Source organism: Malaclemys terrapin, chromosome 10 (genome assembly GCF_027887155.1).
Source record: "Malaclemys terrapin pileata isolate rMalTer1 chromosome 10, rMalTer1.hap1, whole genome shotgun sequence".
Taxonomy (NCBI): Eukaryota; Metazoa; Chordata; order Testudines; family Emydidae; genus Malaclemys; species Malaclemys terrapin.
The window spans coordinates 71,104,803-71,124,016 of record NC_071514.1 but is presented as its reverse complement, the minus strand read 5'-3'; the positions used below and the strand labels follow the sequence as shown (position 1 = coordinate 71,124,016).

Below are 19,214 nucleotides of genomic sequence, written 5' to 3'. Positions count from 1 at the left end.
CTTACTCGATTAGGATCCCAAAGCTGGTTGCAAACTATCTGTAGGATCCCCTTCATCCATTGCTGAATTACAGCAGCACCAGAGAGGAATGTGGAAAATGTTTAAGGGCCCAAGACGGCACCACTGAGGTTTAGGACAGAAAAGTGATGAATACCTTTCTGAGTTGAAAATGCATGGGAATTTAGGTGGGCAGAATTGCATTAGCAAATTGGAACTTGACCAGGACAACCATACCTGCACAAAATGTTCAGGACCCCAGTTTTACATTTCAACTGGGATATGTTTGCTTATTTCATTAAAGAAACCACATGTAAGAAACACAGAAATATACCCACAAATAGCTGTACAACACTCATGCTGAAGTTCCAACACTCTACCAGCAGGGGTGGCCAACCTGTGGCTCTTCAGAAGTTAATATGCAGCTCCTTGTATAGGCACTGACTCCGGGGCTGGAGCTACAGGCGCCAACTTTCCAATGTGCTGGGGGGTGCTCACTGCTCAACCCCTGGCTCTGCCACAGGCCCTGCCCCCACTCCACCCCTTCCCACCCCCTCCCTTGAGCCGGCCTTCCCTTGCCCTCCCTCCCCCCCCCCCGAGCCTCCTGCATGCCATGAAACAGCTGATCGGAAGGTGTGGGGAGGGAGGGGGAGGCTGCCGATGGGTGGGAGGCACTGGGAGCAGGGGGAGCAGATGAGGGGCAGCTGATGTATTACTGTGGCTCTTTGGCAATGTACATTGGTAAATTATGGCTCCTTCTCAGGCTCAGCCACCCCTGCTCTACCAGAGACTAGTACTGTCCTGGAATCATCAGCTTTGACCTGTGACCATTTCATTCATAGTAATTATTGTTACCTGCTGTAGTGTTGTGAACAAAGCATGTATTTGTGCCCTAGTCAGGCACTGAACACAAGACACTGGAATTAGAAAGGCTACAGTATGAGATCTTGATTTTGTATAGTGTTTCCTGAAATCGCCCCCCCCACACACACACATCCCCACACCCAAAAAGAGAAACCCTATTGAAATTGACCTGAATATGGACACTGATCCATTGACAAAGGACTTCAAACAAGGGGCATTTTTAAGTCGCAATACATCAAGAGTCGTATCATAGGATTCTCTGCTCTGCTATCCTTCCATGCCCTTTGGATTGTCCTCCCCGATATATAAATAACTGTTGTGACTTTTAGTTGATACACAAAATACTTCCTTCCATGCAGCTCTCTCTGATTTATGTGAGTGACATTAGTTTGAAAGCAAGACAAATACATGAAGCATTGCATAATCCATCGCCTGTGATACACTGGCTTTCCGTATCATTTGTGTGTGTACTTGACATTTTGCTCTTTCAAGAGATACTTTGTAACAAAGACTGCACTGTTGAACTGATGAAAGATTTATTTGGGTTGATGGTCTTGGTCAACCATGGAATCCTCTCTAGTGAAGTCATATGATGACCTGCTAGGACTTTGTGTGTTTATTTTTATTATGAAGGATTTAATTCTGTACTATTAGGATCAGCAGTTTTGCTATATACAAATGCATTCAAGAGATGTTTGGCAATTGCTAGTGAACTGTTGGTGTAGAGCATGAAATGAGGGAGGGGCAAATGGTTTTCAAATAAAAATAGAGAAAAGCCGAAAATGGAACCTTGAATCCAAACTGCCATGAATTTCATGGTTTCACAGTCAACACTTGGAGCTTGATCATTTAGATTCTGTTTTGGATCTGAAGCTGAAAGGGCCTTTCAGATTCCATTTCTAATACAAGCAAAGTCAACCCTTGCTGACGGAAATTTTACACAATTAACTGATCTTGCAAGGTTTCTGCCATTCTAGATGGAGGTGCAGAAGAGTTAAGATAAACTTCCCTCCTTTCTATTTCTGTAACATTTTAGCTTGCTTATTCCCTTCTTGGTTGCACCCAAGATCCGAAATGGAAGTGCCAAAATGATGATATTTCTGGCCTGACTGATGCAGAAACAGGAAGTTCCTGAGAAAGCCATTTCTCCAAAGATTTAATACCGGATTCTGCAGGCTCAGAGATGCATCTGCCGTTCTGAGTGCTTATTCTGATTCCTCTCCCTCCCCAAACCTTAAGGAGAGAGGGGCCCAACCTGAAAATTTGGATCTGGAATTTGAACCTTTCACCCCCAAAATGTGGGGTATTCAAATCTGGGGCAATATCCTAGGCACACTAAAGTCAATAATAAAACTCCCATTAATCTCAGTGGGGCCAGGATTTCACTTCTGGAGTTTTGGTTGGATATAGTATAGAGAAAAGGGTCAGTCACACAAAACTGATCCATATTTGGATTATGGCTATAATCCATCTCCCTCCTAAATTGAGGACGGTAAAGCATTGCTATGTAACAAGGATGGAGGTGCTGGGACCTACTTGAGTTGCAAGCCTTCCTGCCACCCAAAAGTGGTACCAGAAGAAAAGGTGTTTGTTAGGCTACAACATCTGGTTTTTACTCAGATTTTGCTCAGTTCTTACTCTGAAAAACTCCTACTGTCTTCATTGTGCTTCTTGGTTTGCCCCATTGTTTCTATAAGTGGGTAATGCCCATTTCAGCTCTGGCACCTATCAATTTTCTGTATTCCTGTGAAAGCAGTGGAGTAAGTTCAGAGGTTTGATTTGTGAACACCTATTTTTGTTTCTAAAATTACAGATGCACCTTGGTCCCATGATTGTAGGAAACTCTTACCAATTTGGGATGAGCTGGGCAAGAAATATGAACATCATGAAAATATAGTAATTGCCAAAATAGACTTCACAGCAAATGATATCCAGTTAGTTATGCTAGACCGCTATCCATTCTTTAGATTCTTTCCTGTTGGATCCAATAACCAGGTGAGAAGCATTCAATGTGTGTGTGTGTGTGTGTGTGTGTGTGTGTGCGCGCGCGTGCATGTCAGAATGAGGAAGCATGTTAGAAAGGTGCCATGAAAGTGAGAATAAAATGTTGGTCCTCATCTATTCACATATTTCTTATGGAGCAACATGTACCCACTTCTGCCAGGAATCTGAGTTTAAAGGGCAAAATATTTGCCTACAGCCCTCACTCACAAGTATCGGGTTCTTGTATGAGACCATACTAGACTTTTAACAGACCTGGACTGATGAAGTTTATACAGTCATAGTCACTGGTGACCTGAGTCAATCCCTGTACTGTCCCAGGTTCCAGTGGTCCTGGACTTTCAGGGGTGTTTGCAGAACCCTAACCTCTAAAATACCCACAGCCATGGTCCTGTGCTAGCCTCTGAGAATGGATTCTGCAGGGGCTGCTTAGTGTAACACTCATTTAAAAACAAAAACAAAAAAAAAAAAAAAACACAACTCAGGACTTATTCACCCCAGTGCTTTATTCATGTTACCTGCTTGAATTGTTTCTGTAGCAGTTTGGCTTATGAAAATACGTTTACATTGTCTTAGAGGCCATGTCCTCTGAGCTTTTCAGAAACTCTTTGCCGACAGCTTTGCCAATATCACAAACCACAGTAGCAGGAAATTCAAGTGCCTCTTAATAAACAAAATAAAGAGCTGTTGCTATTGCTGATTATCTCTAGAATATGCTATGTAATGTACCATCATGTTGCATAATGTTCTGAAAGTATTACTGCAAGAAAGGACAGAAGAAATAGAAATATATTAACCACATAGTCATAATCCTCCAGCCACATGGATAATTTAATTGAAGAGAAAATGCCAGCTCTGGATCAAAGAAATTCAATTCTATGATACTGTTATAATTAAAACATTACTCAGCTTTTCATTTTTCTCCTCATGGCCCACACGTAAATTAAATTCTAAGACATTTGTACTTGTCCTCATTTAATCTCTTAGGGAGAGAGATTCTTCCCTTGGACGTGCATGCACAATTTCTAATGAACTGAACAGCAGCCCCGCACATCCCTACTGGGTCTGGCCTTAATGTCTACATTCTACATCCCTCTCATTTAGCAGTTTTCCACTCAGTACTTTTAAAAAACATATTAATGACCTTTTGTTTTCTAAAAAAAATTAATGAAAAGTTGGCACACCAGGCTGTCGCTGAATTTTATTACTAATTAGCTAAATTGTGGTAGTGTTCTAAGGCCCCAGTCAGGGATCAGAGTTTCATTGTGCCAGGTACTGTACATGCATAATACAAAGATAGGCCCTGCCCCGAAGAGCTTATAATCTCTCCTACCACATTCCTGCCTTAGACTGGAGTTTGGTGCCCAGATGCTAAACAGATGGACAGAGAGAGAGAGAGAGAGAGAGAGAGAGAGGGGAGCAGGAAATACACAGCACAATTACAAATATTTGCTCCTTGTAATACTTCTGTGGTGTTTATCCCTCTCTCTTGTTAGGGATGGGAACTAAATGCTAGTGTGGCAAAGGTCAATGAAGACTGTGCATTTCCCCTCTGTGTAAGCCTCTCCCATTCTGATCTTTGCATCTTCTTCCAGTCTGACCCTTCTGCATGGGTTAGTCTCGATCTTCTCATGCACCAAATGATCTCCTACCAAGCTCTTCCCAGAACCTATTTCTCCCTCACAGTCTTTCAGACTGTATGGTTCTAACACACCAGGTGAAAATCATGCCAGCACATAGGGGACACTGAATGTCGGATCTGTTGTCGCTGTGTCCGTCTTGAGCATAACTTCCTGGAGGCAGCAGCCACATCTCTGTATATTTGTACAGCACCAAGATTGTCAGCTTTCAACAAATGGGATAGTAATTACAATGCTTCATGGAATGCCCGTCTCCCAAGATGGGGATTCTGTTGTTGTCAGAGGGTTGGTGGTTCTGTATCAGTGTCTACTCTACCCAACACCTTTCACTGTTAAAGAATTACAGATAGGAAGAGCTCTATGCTGGATGAAGATAGTGGTAACTTTCTGGATGTCACTTTAACCTCACATTGTGAAAAAAGCTTGGAGAGTAAAACCCTTGAGATAAGATTTCCCCCCTCCCCGGGTAAACACCAAAACCCCCTTACATCCGAGTGCCAGATCCTGCTCTCATTAAATCAATGGGAGTTTTTGCCATTGACATCAATAGGAGCAGGAGCAGGTCCTTGTTTTCTAGGACTAAGGTAGGGAGGATGTCATGACTTCCAACCACTATAATCTCCCTCAGGCGGTCCTGAAAGGACTGTGATAAAGCCATCAGGAAACTCAACATTACTGCATGCTCTGCCCCGGGCCTATTCAGTTGACTGATGTGCAATCAGACACTTTCTCACAATACAAAAGTGGTTTTATGGAATACCCATTTTTTCCTCAGCAGTGTCAGCTGTCCCTCATTCAAACCAGGCCTTTAGATTTTGGCCATTTAAGACTGGATTCTGCTTTCATTGACAGCACTGGCAAAACTCCCACTGATTTCAGTGGGAGCAGGATTTGGCCCGTGAACAAGATTTTCAAAACTAGGAGCCTGGCTAGGGTTCTAAATGAGTAACTAGAAAGCTGGTGGGGGGCTCAGCTCTTAAGTCCACATTTGGATACCTGTGTAAACAGCCTGATTTTCAGAAGTGCTCAAGGGTCTGTTTTTTGAAGTCTTGGCCTTAATAAAGATTTGTTTATTCTAACAAGCGAATAGTGACCATTGAAATAAAGAGGAAATTTTGTTGTCAAAAGCAATCAGCCACCATACTGAATCAGAAAACTCTTAAATCCCCTAGGTAAATGTGGAATTGAAAAAATATAGTCGGCATTTAACTATCTGATGGGGACAGTTACCATCAGAGCTGAAGGAACATGGAGATATTTCATCTGCTAACACCCTCAGGAGTGGTTGGGTCTGCCATGCACTATTTGAGATCTTTTGATGAAGCAGACTGTCTCCCTGTTTGCTGTGTGCAAATAAAATATAAATTAGCAATTTTTCAGATGGCGTTTAAGGCTGACATTTGTTTTTGTTTCTTGGCACTAAGTGAGACATACACATTTATATCCTCTTAAGAACTGAATGCTCTGAGAGATGTTGAAAATTCTCCCTGGTTGCAAACCCCAAGAACAGCTTAAGAGGGTGGTTTAGCTCACTTTGACAACCTTCAGGTTCTGAGACCCTGCTGGTTTAGCTATCATTGATTACCTCATCAGAGGTCAGACAGGCTCAAGATTTTTTGGAGAACATTTATCTTCTCTGAAGTAGAACAACACAGTTTTTTTGACAAGAAACTTAAAAAAACATGAACACTTTTAAGAAAGCATCACATAAGACAGCTGTATAGTTTATCATATTCAAACTATTTTCATGCCTAGACAAAATGAATACCTGGTGTAAGTCTACTGAAATCACAAGGGAATGGAGGAATTTTGCACACAGTATTTTGAATTCAAACAGGGCAGATCCTCCTTTGGGGTAAATCAGCATAGTCCAATTTATTTCAGTGCAGATAGACCAGTTTACATTGCCTGAGGATGTTTAAATTTGCTCAGATCACAAGTGGACACTTCTGTGTTGAGCAAATACAACCTTGCACTACATTATGGTTAAACACATTTACAATCTTCCTTAAGCTCCCACACAACACGTTTTGAAAAAGCCTCTAAAACGGTGCTGTATTCAGTGATTGTTGGAGAATTCTAAATCTCTCAGTGTGAAATGATCTTTCTTCCAAACTCCCTAAACAAACATTCAGCAATGCATTCTGCCTCAACACATGAAGTATTCTCCACAGCTATTAAGTATAGGCAAATTTACTTTATTTCATCCTCCTCTTGTTCTAGTTTAATCATTCTAGGTGGAGGATTTCAAAGCCATCTAAAAGTTTTCGATGTCCAATTCCAATTAAAACCCTTTAGGCAGCTTTGAAAAGCTCATACTATTTATGGTCTCTATGCTGCAAAAAAATGCATGCATCTGCTTTACTATATGCATGAGATGTCAATAGTTAGTTGGCAGGACCAGGCCTAGTATAATAAGGTAAGGGACATTGTCTGGTTTGTGTAGGATTCCCTCCTTTCTTCTCACAGGTATTTGTATCTATCTCCTTCCCCATTCCGGATACCCAATTAACTTTATAATTTGTTGAGTCTCCTCCATGACTTTCTAAACTAAATGCAAGAGTCCAGAGTCTGATACGCCTGCATAACTCAGAAATCCCTGTGTACTGTGGTCTGATTTCAGGCATTTTGTGCATAGAATAACTCTTTACCCTTCTGTTCTTTTCAGGTTGTGGTATATGATGGGGAATATACCCTGGAGGCTTTTGCTGAATTCTTAGAAAAACAAAGCAAGCCAAAAGCAGAAGCAACCAAAAAGGTAAAGGATTTGACTTTCCACTGTGTCACACCCGGGTTTACAACACATGTTCCTTCTTTGATGCTCATGTTACAGGTCTCTGAGCCAAAAAGCTAGTGTAACCACACACTAGCAGGAAGCAATTGCCATCTGGGCAAGAAAGAACTGTACTTTGACTGGGTTTTGATTTTACAAATCAAAGCCTCAGCCAAAGTTGATTTGGATGAAAACTGAAAAGGTTCACATCTAGCTCCCATTTTATCCACTCCCTTTAAGTTCAGTGGGGCGTCTCTCCTTTCTAAGCACTGTGGCAGAAGTAACTGCAATGTTTTCCTTTCCTTTTTGTGATCTGGATTGGATTATAGCCTGGATCACCAACCACAAGTTTTGCTGCCCTTGACTCAACCTGTCTCCAGAAGGCTGGGCTTCATCTGCTGCAGAGCACACTATGTATGCACGAGATGCTCCATATTGACTCAGTTGCATATTTACACATATTTCATTATGAAAGAGTTAATGACAAATAATATAGTTTAACAACCTGAGACTCAAGCTACATGTAGAAAACCCTTAGAAAAGTGATGGCAGAGTCCTCACACCTAACTTCTGCTGAGAAAGGACATGGAAGGACAATTTGGTGCATAATCTGCCTTTCACTGGAATCCAGGGCCTATTCTGCCAAAAGGAGTGAGAAGGCAGGTGCCCTGGATGCACTGAGGATGCCACTGAAATTGCCCTTTAAAGGTGCGGGGAAGCAATGAGATGGTGGATGGAGAAATACTAAGGAATGTGATTCACCCTTCACTCAGGCTCGTTCTCAGGGCTTCCTGATGGATCGATGACTAAGCAGCTGGTTTTGGGAAGCAGAGGTTCTTCTCCTGCTGTACACATGAAGGGGCTGCGGCTGTGGTGAAGGTTCTCCAGTCACGTGTTTGAAGGAGGGTTAGGAGTCACATTCACCCACTCTTCTCTGTGCTGTCCTACGTTGCTATGTGCATTCTGCCATTTCTCTCTTGGTGCCTTATTCCACTGTAAAGTATAAGGCCTGCAGGGTAATTCTACAGCCAGTCTGAAACCCTATCCAAGATGTGCTTTGCACTGCTTGAGGGGGAATGGTTGGCATTAGCCCACCTGCTTATATTTGCTGTCCTTATTGAAGGACATCCAAATTTGTCCAGCATAGTACTGCAGGATACTCTAGGTTTTTTGCACAGTGCACTGCTTGATGTGAAAATCCCCTGTTGGAGTAATACTTTTTGTTCCATTACTGGGGAGGTTACAAATAGCAAAAGCAAAGGGCAGCTCTTTTGAGGTTGCATTAGAAAAGACAGAGCATTATCTCTGCAGGATTTTTAGATCAGCCCATGCATTACATAGTGAGAGTGACTGGTTTTTCAAGAGTTTATCAGAATTTCACACATGAGGGCATCTCATCTAAGCTTTGCCCAGGGGCTGATGTGTGGGTGCGAGATCGCATTTTTTGGTCACAGCAGCAGTAGCTCTGATCTCATTAAGATGTAAAAGAGAAAAATCATCTAAAGTTCTTATAATATTTTTAAAACACATTTTTCAGAGAACAAATACTCACTAAAGCGATTCTCTTATCTTGAGAGGCTATAACATGGAACATCATTGGTGTATTTTATTTTTTAAAGCCTCCTTCTGGAGAAAGCAAAGAGGATCTCACTGAGGAAGAGATGGTCATAAAACAGAAAGAAGAACTTTAACTCCATTGAAGGGGAAAGATTCCATAGGAGGATATCCTGAAGATGAGGATGCTATGAGAACTTTGATCGCATCATGAGAATTTAAGGATGCATCAAAAAAACAAAAGAAAATAAAGAGAGAATATGACATCACTGTCTGGCTGTGCATCATTACTCTTTGGAATGTGACTTTACTGGTGTTTTCCCCCAACCTGGAATCAATGTCTCAGTTCTTAAAGTAATCTTTCATTTTGCCTCAATTTTTTTATTGTCAGGGCGCGCCCTCCACTCCTGTCTGTTTCTGTGCACACAGCCTATTCGGAGACACTCTGATTGTGAGCACCACCTGTAGTTTATTTACATTTCCCCTGTCACCTTCACGGTGTTGCACAGCACCTTATCCACAACTGCACATAACCCTCTGCCCCTTAGATCAAGGGTAGGAGAGGGACTAACAGAGTTTGCCTCTCTCAATCTCTCTTCCCCTGGCACTGCTTTCCTGTGCCTTTTCTACTTTCTGGGCAAATGAGTTAATTAATAAATAGTGTCACAAGGGAAAGGGTTAAGGCCCTGCAGAAAACACGGACAAAGATCATTCAGCATACTATCCTTTTTTAATGAAACCTGCAGGAGGCACATTCAATCAGTTGTTCCCTGCTGCACCAATGCAACCCTCATGTCTTCAAGAGAAGGGGGAATTCATGCCATGGGAATGGAGCCAAAATTAGAACAAATTCCTGGATTATTTTAAAAATAAGCATGTGCAGCTAAGCACAAGACTATGGGGGTTTGGCACTTTTGAAAATTCCATTAGGTAGCTATGTACACTCGTAGGCACCTAGAGACCTTTAAAAAATTGACCCTGTGCCCTGAATCAGAACAATTTTTTGTGGGATTTTGGCGTTTTTGCTTCCTGTCCTGGCTGGAAGCAGGAAATGTAGAGGAGTACAGCAATTAAAAATAAATTAATCAGGGTTCCAAAATATGAAATGCACTTTATTGTACATCTACAAAGGTTCAGGGATGATTCCAGTTTTGGTCAAGGAGTTAGTTATTTCTTATTTTATCCAAACACAATCACCTGTTCCTAACTCTAAGGCTGAACCTGATTACTATGTTCTACTGAAATACAAAGATTTGCATAAAGAGTTAGCCAAAGTTCACACACAGACAGTACAACACAGAGGTGGTTTAAAGCAACAACTATGATTTTAAAGGATAATTATTTGCTCACTTCTACGCTAAAAAAAAAAACCCACTATTAACTCCTGTGAAATGTGTTTTTAAAATGTGGTTCAACACAACTTTCAACCTGACATTCTGTACCACTATTTACCTATTGAATGGGAAAGGAATTTGACATTCAGGAAAAAAAAGTTTCCTTTCTTCATGAAAAGTGAGCTCTGTACTTGATTTCTCAGCTCTCCAAATAAAGCTAGTGGACCTTATTGCTGGAAACTCTGGTGTAAAGGTCTTAAAGCATATGGATGATGGATTGGAGAACCCAGATCCAGCCTGCTCCTTTGCAGCCCAGAACTAAAATTAATCTAACCACTGGTATTTAGTGCCAAGCACTGTCTAACGCTCCTAATGTGTTTTAAGATATTGGCAGGATATTGGCCTCTTTTTTCCGTCCCAGTGCCTATGTTTTCTGTCCCACCTATTGACTGTCTTCTCTATTTAGATTGTAAGTTCTTTGGGACAGGGCCAATCTCTAGATGCATGTATAGTGCCTAGCACAAAGGGGCTCTCATCTAGGTTGGAGATTCTAAACACTCAATAATAATAAAATATTTTATTACAAACAGAGAACCTATCATTTGAGGTTCTGAGAGAATAGATTAAAACAGAAGAATGAGGAGATAAGATTATTTGATTGCCTCAGCGAGAGGGGAAAAAAAATCCAGGCAGGCAATTCGTAATACTTGCAACAAGATGAAATTTGAATGGCAGTACGTGCAGGTACTGTACCATATAAATCTACCAAATCCAGAAGCGATAATAGTTTCATTCTTTTCCCCATAGAAAAATGAGACACGTGCCACCTATAGCAATACTCTTTATTGGAAGATGGGATTATCATTCAAGATAAAATAAAAATTAATTTTCATTGCTCCTTCCCACTGGATATGAAAATCAGTCTTGAAACAGTTATCGAGCCCATTATAAAGGTACAGGATTAATGAAAAATGATTCATCTCGATAAATGACATGTTAGTGCCTATTAGAGCTAATATCTTGGGTGCCAAGGCAAGGGTCCAAGTCCAGGCTCCCATTCTGTACCCTCTGCACTGCTCCGATGACACAAAGGGGATGGAAAGCTTCTTTAAAGAGCCATTCCTTGCCTGGGGAAACCTCCGCTAGTGAAAAGCCACCCTAAATAATGCTGCACCATCTGCTCCTGCCCTTCCCCTCTCCTGGTGGAAGGGTGCTGCAATGGTGGGAGTGGGCGTGGCCAGAATGCACTACCCTTCAGGAATTCCGGACCAGCAAAATAGCCCAGAAGGCCACTCCAACTGAGCCCTGTAGCTGCTCTAACTTGTGCCTGGGGCCAAACTGGCTGCTGGTAATAGGGTGAGCAGATAGAAAGTGTGAAAAATCGGGACGGGGATGCGGGTAACAGTCGCCCATTTAAGAAAAAAGTCCCAAATATCGGGACTGTCCCTATAAAATCGGGCCATCCAGTCACCCTAGCTGGTAGTCTCTTGATTGGCAACTCTAAGTTCTATGGCAATACAAAACAAGAAAGCACTGAGTTTGCATAGTGAAACTTCAAGCTTTACTTAGTGCTAAAAGAAAGATTACACATTATGAGTTTGAGTAATAAAATGCACATTTGTAAACTGTAGGTTTCCTTAGATATAGGATGTACTTTCTTGCCCCAAAAGTTGACATATCAGTAGAATCTAAATAGAATTGTTACTTTAGTTCACTAAATCAGGATGCTCACAGTTAAAATGGTTGTCTACAGTGATCAAACTTACACTTCACCTTAGAGAGATCAGCAGCAGTTTTAGCAATAGAGGCTATGTTGTGGATTGGTATAACATTTGATGGTGGGGATATATCCCAGTTTGTCTTGCTGATGAAGAGCTGTTATGCCTATCACAAATGCTACCGATCCTAAAAAAATATTTGATAATTAAAGATGGGTATGGACTAGAGAATTACTTGCAAAGAATCTTACCTTCCATCTGCAGCACATAATCATGTTACCAAGGGTAAGGAGGGGAGTTAGATTCCTAGCCAGGTCAGGGCAAAGTTCTATGTTAGGCATTTCTAGTGTGCCCATCGCTATTGCGTCTGTGTCAAATACACCCTTAAAACACAAATGATGTTGCATTGCGGTAGCAGAGACAGCTACCTCACCTTTGCTCTCCCATACTATCAGAATCTCAATTCTTTCTCTGCATGGGCTCTAAGATGGCTTTAAGAGATTAGTGGCAAAAAAAATTAAAGTGCCTAAGTGACTCAGTAGCATAAGGCCCATTTTCAAAAGTGAATTAGGTGCCTATGCCTGATTGAAAGTCAGTCAGTCTCTTCTACGACTCTTGCCCTTCCTCATCTCCAAGCACCTGAGTGCCCTGGTCAGTTGATGGCCACCAGATTCTGCTTGGTTACTTTCCCAAAGTGAAGCACTGTAGGCTTTATATTGGTCCCTTCCCATCTCTGGCTTGGCATGGGGAGAAAGGAGTCAGTGACCAACAGCAGGATCATATCAGTAGAACAGGACAGGGAAAGAGACGGGATGGAACAGGACATGCTGCACCCTATGAATCCCTATTTAGCTCCATTTCCCAACCGCCAGACAGCCGCTTTCTCTCTGCATAACACCCTCCAGTAGTAGCATGTTACACTTAAGAAATTAGCTAGCTCCCAGATGACCTGCCCTTGGGAGCTGGCTACTTCCCTAAGGGTTGAAACCGGTACTGAAATGTTTTAACTTAACACAGTTTAAAGTTGCTTAACTATGTTAAAGTAACCCATTTTCCAAACTAGGCCAACATCTGGTGAATTTAGCAAACAAGTCTCATTACATGCTATGTATACAGTAGTGTCCCAACAGCCATAATCAAAATTCAGCCCTTAATAGTTTGACATCTGAATTGTCACCGGAGAACAGTATATCAATCAATCAATGTGGCTTCTACAGCTGTCTAAGCACACAAGAGTCTACTGTAACCCCAGTAGAAAATGGCGTCTCAGCTCAAGGACAATTTTCCCTTCAAATGGTCTGTTGGAAGTCACAATCTTGTTTACCTACACTACAAAATTAGTCTCTGATGCTAGCGCTGAAGCATGCAAGCCATTAAGTGTATTTATGAGAATTAGAAATTGTAGCTCACTGATGCAGGGACATTTTTACATTGTTATAATAAATATTGCATTGTAATCTTGCTAAAGGAGCAGATTTGCTCTCAATAGTTTTGCTTTGGAATTGGAAGTCATCAACCACTGATGTGGACAACCCCAGCCTATATGAATAAAGTCTAACTCCTGCTTGCCTTACCCACTTGACTACACATGCCAATAACATGAGAGGATTTGGCCTGTAAGTTGTAAGTATGCAGTTTAGGAACTTTGATAAAAGAGAACGGATCCTTCTTTCTGTTACAACTGCGCAACTCAGTGAAGTCAATAAGATTGTGCAGTGTAACATGGAGAGAAATTTGGCCCAAAGCGCAAATTGTTTTTAAAGCTAATAAAGTATGAAGAACATGATTGATTATAACAGTTTGCTGATATGATGGGGAGAAGTTCATAATTTTAAATTCTGTTTTATGGCAATGCAATAAATTCTAAATGACTCTATCCACTGAACTTGTGGCCATGTTATTAGTGTGTCAGAATTATGCACCAGCAATTAGTAGTTTTCATAATATTTTTTTACTGACTTAAAGGTGTCCAGATGGATTTAGATTGCTCATGTATCATACCTACATCTAATATGCTTGGGAAGTAATACTCTTGTCTTTTCCAATGGCCTCATAGAAGACATTTCTTCTGCATAGACAAGGGGGTCTCTCTCACCAACAGAACTTGGTTCAATAAAAAAAATATATTACTTCACCCATCCTGCCTCTGAAATAAGGTGTCATACCCTCAGTGTAACCATAGTTTACATTTTCTCATAGTGAACGATGAGCGTAACAACAGGAGAGAGGGAGGAGCTGATCGGCAGGGCTTCCTGGTGGGCGGGAGGGAAGAGGAGGAGCTGATCAGTGAGGTTGTCGGTGGTTGCTGAGCACCCGCTATTTTTTTTCCGTGGGTGCTCCAGCCATGAAGTTGGCACCTCTGCACAGCACAGTACATAGGACTTCTTATGTAACAAGCTCAGTGGTTTGAGCATTGGCCTCCTAAACCCAGGGTTGTGAGTTCAATCCTTGAGAGGGCTACTTAGAGATCTGGGGCAAAATCAGTACTTAGTCCTGCTAATGAAGGCAGGGGGCTGGACTCGATGACTTTTCAGGGTCCCTTCCTGTTCTATGAGATATATAATATAATATAAAGGAGATATACCTAACAAAAGTTAAGTGTGTGGGTCAGCGCTTTGCTGAATCAGGGCCTTAGTTGTCTGTGCATGGTTATAATTTTCATCAGAACTTGGTACTTATACTTACACCAGAAAGTCAGTCTGGTGTATAACTGAGATCTAGTTAACATGCCATGAACAACTGCATAATAAGCACAATCTACAGTCAGCCATTTCTTTTTTTTTTTTCTACTGAAAACCTTTTGCTGCATTTTGTTCAAGCTCTTTTAGGCAAATAGATAAACATACAACTGCATCCACTAAGCAATAAATATTAATAAAGCATAAAAAGTGGAGCCTTATTGGAAAGCATTTTCCAAAGCACAGCTGGCAAAAGTACCTGTGAATAAATTCTGATTGCTTGGCAAAGAACAACACAGGTATCATCATAATTAGTCAGCAGAGACAATAGAATTTGTATGTTCAAACATCATTTCTGAAGCATAAGCCTATATTAAGGGGCTGCTTTGAAAACTGGCACAATTTGGGAATTACATCTAGAATTTAAAAGCCCTTTCAGGTCATGTTCTAAACAGATGTTGGTTGGTTGTTCTACGAAACAAAATACACCACTGGAATTATAGACTGGACGCAGACACTGGTACTGTGTAGAATCAGTGCCTCTGTGAAAGCAATTTTCCCCATGATCATATTACATGGGTCTCTAGCACTAGTAATATAAGGGACATATACAAACCATTATCTCTTTTATTATGGCTTCAAGCAACACATCTTGGGTGTTCTTGTTCCTTAATTGTTTAGAAATCAGTTACCCTTACTTGGTTTGAAAAGGAGGATCTGCCTTGCTCAAAGCTATCCTGTTTTCTCTTGTGCTACTTATATTGCTACTGCCAGCATTTGACACATTCTTTTCACTTCCTGCATCCTATATTGAACACGTATTTGTCAACAAATTATGGAGCGTATAGCAATAAGTTGGCATTCTAATCACTACCAGACAGCAAGCCAAAGATTTCAAACATTTTCATGGTGTGTACATATCCCAAGACCGATTTTACACATATATGCATATTTATATTTCCCTTGCTGAAATAGAAACTTGTTCATACAAATATATGGGGTGAAACCCTGGCTCTGCTGAAGTCAATGGGAGTTTTGCCATTGACTTCAATGGATTCAGGAATTCACCCATGAATTTTCTGTTTCCAGTGGTGGTGGAATCCTCTTAGCAAAGTCCATCATATCATACAGTTTTACAGTTTGTTGTACAGCCAATACTGGCTATCTCTGGGAAAGCTTAAGATTTATGGGTGGCAATTATAGCCTTTATGACAGCAAAAGTGTCAGGTAACTACTTTCCCACTCACTTTAAATAAATATTACTGGTCCAGAATATACACCTTAATCCATTCCCTCCCTTTGCCTGGGGAATCCTTTACTAAAACAATTTGTTTGACGGAAAAGACCTCCAAAGTTCCTTTATTAATTTGATTTGCATGATCCTCCCTGCATTTCCTCAGTTTCACTGGTGAGTTGTGACCTTTGGCTTTAGTTTACAGGTCCATTTACAAACGGATCACAAGTCATCTGAAAATTCCAGAGACAGAAGAGTGGATCTATCTGGATGGATGTGCTCCCTCAGATAAAGCACTTGATAAATAACAAGGAAGCCAGTTTATACTGAAACAGTTATAAGCAAGAGTGAGTGGCAGTTAGAGATGAGCAAATGCTTAAAACAACATTCATTTGAATAAAAAATAAAGTGAATTTGCTTTGACAGCTTCTGTGACCTTCATCTTCTATCCGCTCTCCGCAAACATTCGCATGAGAGGTTTGTTTACAAGAGTGCTTTTGGAAGGAGTATCCAAACCATAATGAAAATATCCATTTATTCTGAAAGTGTCGCAGATATTCATAAGATCTTTGTGCAAATAGTCACAACTTTAGTGATTTTTTTCAAGCCCCCTCCTCTTTTTTATAAACATTTCAGTCACCCAGTCAAGGACCACAAACAATACCCAGTTTCTTAGGTACCCAATCACATAGCACAAATAGTAGAACTATAAATAACAAAGACTCGAGGCAACCATCTCAGTGAATGGTTTGCAAGTGATGTTTTAGGCAAACAATTTTTTGCCTAAAACATTTGTCAGATAATTTCAAACAAAGATCAGATTTGTAAAAACTGAAACACGTTGGCAGATAATGTTAATAAATATATTTACTAAAAATGTTCATTGCAACCTATTCAACTAGTTTCAGTGGTAATGGTCTAAAATTTCTTTCACTGCTCTGTTAATGCCACCTGCTGGTAAGTTGATGAAAAGTCTAGTTTTGTGTACTTGTGGCACCTTAGAGACTAACAAATTTATTAGAGCTCTAATAAATTTGTTAGTCTCTAATAAATTTGTTAGTCTCTAAGGTGCCACAAGTACTCCTGTTCTTTTTGCGGATACAGACTAACACGGCTGCTACTCTGAAACCTAGTTTTGTGTGTAATTCCTTGCAAGCTTTGCATAAACTTTGGAATAGCACATTGTAACCAGGGATCTACAGTCAATTTATAGGCACCAGTAAAGTGAAGAAGTTATCTGTTTGGGAAAAGTATGGTATCGTTTAGAAATGTTGATTCAAAATGAAATTGTTGCTTTAATTCTCCCAAGCAGAAAAAGATCAAAAGTTTTCATTGAAATTTACATTTACCCACAGAAAATTTCTATTCTGATGAAACCACCATTTTTTGTTCTGCAAAAAATGTTCAACCAGCAGTAAGATTAGTTATTAAACTCACGCAAACACCCACCCACCTTTCAATGTGTATTGGACCAAGCAGCTCTAATTTTTGCAGGCAAAAACCTCATACACAGCAAGTACTATGTACCACATAGACAAAGGGAGACGCCAATCTAAGCACAGATCCTAGCATAGATATGACATAACACTTCAATTCAACGTTGGGCATTTAAGTCTGCCTAGGCCTGTCAGCAATGTCTTTACAGAGTAAACTCAGGACTAAGGTAACCTGAGATGGCTTCTAGCCATGAAAGAACCTACAAAGAGACTCTGAAAGGTATGTACAGATCCTTCCTTCATGTTCAGCTTCCATTTGATGTTAGAAATCCAGATATCCAGCCATTCAGCACTGTAATTCTGACTCTTCAGCATTCCCCTTGTTTGCTGGATCCCCCCACATGTGCCCTTCCCAGATGCTCCCCAGACTCCACCGATTGCTACCCCCTCCTTTCCTTATCTGCAATTATCTCTTAAAACACTCAGCTTCATCTTCTCCCCCCACCCTGAAGTTTATTCAGAGATTTCTGAAAGATTATGGGTTTGGGCCTACAAGAAGGCGATTTTTGGAGAAAGTAAGGCCATGTCCACACTTACAAGCTTACAGTGGCACAGCTGTAACGATACAGCTGTGCGGCTGTAAGAGCGTTCGTGTAACCATGTTATGCTGATGGGAGAGCTCAACGAACTGCAGTAGCTATGGTGGTGGGAGAGCATCTCCCACCAACATAGAGCTGTGCACATGAGTGCTTATGTTGGCAAAACTTATATTGGTCAGGGGGGTGCTTATGTCGGCAAAACTTATATTGGTATGGGTGGTGTTTTGTTGACATAAGTGCTAGTGTAGACGTGGCCCAGGACTATCACATTGGCTAGTGCTAGAGATAAATTAAGGTACTTTTTTGAGATGCAGAACTTTAATTACCAATTATTACTACTCTGTAGGAGAACTTTGTCTATATTGGGATTATTGAGTCCAACCAGTGAAATAACTAATTATTGATTTCAGTGTATCTACAATTCTCAGAGGCAGGTTGACATTGTAAATGTGAATTTGTTCTCAATTGACTATTTCATTGATAGAGAGTGTTACATCTACTTGCATGGTCAGTGTCAAGGATGGGACTTCCCTTCCCTTCAAAAAGTTGTCATTTTAGAGTGACACTCAAGAACAGTTTGATATGATGGTCTGTCAAGGAAAAAGATTTACAGCCATTTTATGCTCAGCATAATTCAGCCAAAAATATTTAGAACAGCCTCTGCTTAATCATCATCTATTAAAAATAGAAAAGTTTAATGAATTTTAAAAATATAATTTACTTAGCACTATCTACAGTTGTTTCCTTTTGACATTTTCCTCTGCTTGGAGAGAAAAAAAAATCTATATTTTTGGTGAAATGTCATTTCCAGACTCCCACATGTGAAAAGAAGTAGCTCCCTATCAGACAAGCACCACAGAGAGCTCACAAGAAGAATTTTCATTACCAGGAGGATTTGTCTCAAGATTTCACTTGCTGATTAATACTGTTAAAAAACAACAACACATCACATATAACAGGCCAAACTTACTGACCCTCCGAGCCACATGCAATAATCTTCAGAAGGTCGAGAGCCACAAGACACGCACATCCTGCCCCGTGGGGTGGAGCCTACTGGGGTCCAGAGCTTCTGCCTCAAAACCCCTGCCCCCTCAAAGCTAAACCCTTAAACCCCCATCCCTTCAGGACAGAAGCCCCTAGTCCTGTTCCCCATCCAGTCTGGTAGACAGAGAATAAGGGTACATGGGGGCTCGTGACCCACACTTAAACTGTAAAAGAGCTGCATGTGGGGCCATGCCTGATACAGAACTCACATCGCTATATATTTTCTTTTAGTCGTCATCTAGGAGAAACGGTGAAGTTTCTAGACAAATTCTTTAAGGGCAACATTCATCTCTGTATAGAGGGTCAGCACAAAGGCTTATGCCACCATTTAAAATCTCACTA

At 40.9% G+C, this 19,214-nt stretch overlaps 1 protein-coding gene across 1 annotated transcript in view; it reads left to right on the top strand.

Annotated features, from left to right (window-relative positions):
- The window catches only part of PDILT (protein disulfide isomerase like, testis expressed), a 44,313-nt gene extending 35,215 nt beyond the window's left edge, over window positions 1–9,098 (top strand). Inside the window, exons 9-11 of the mRNA XM_054041578.1 lie at window positions 2,675–2,856; window positions 7,171–7,260; window positions 8,895–9,098. Of these exons, the coding sequence (XP_053897553.1) occupies window positions 2,675–2,856; window positions 7,171–7,260; window positions 8,895–8,966 (344 nt within the window). The 3' untranslated portion in view covers window positions 8,967–9,098. The remainder of the gene's footprint in view (window positions 1–2,674; window positions 2,857–7,170; window positions 7,261–8,894) is intronic.
- Window positions 9,099–19,214: the final 10,116 nt, after the last annotated feature.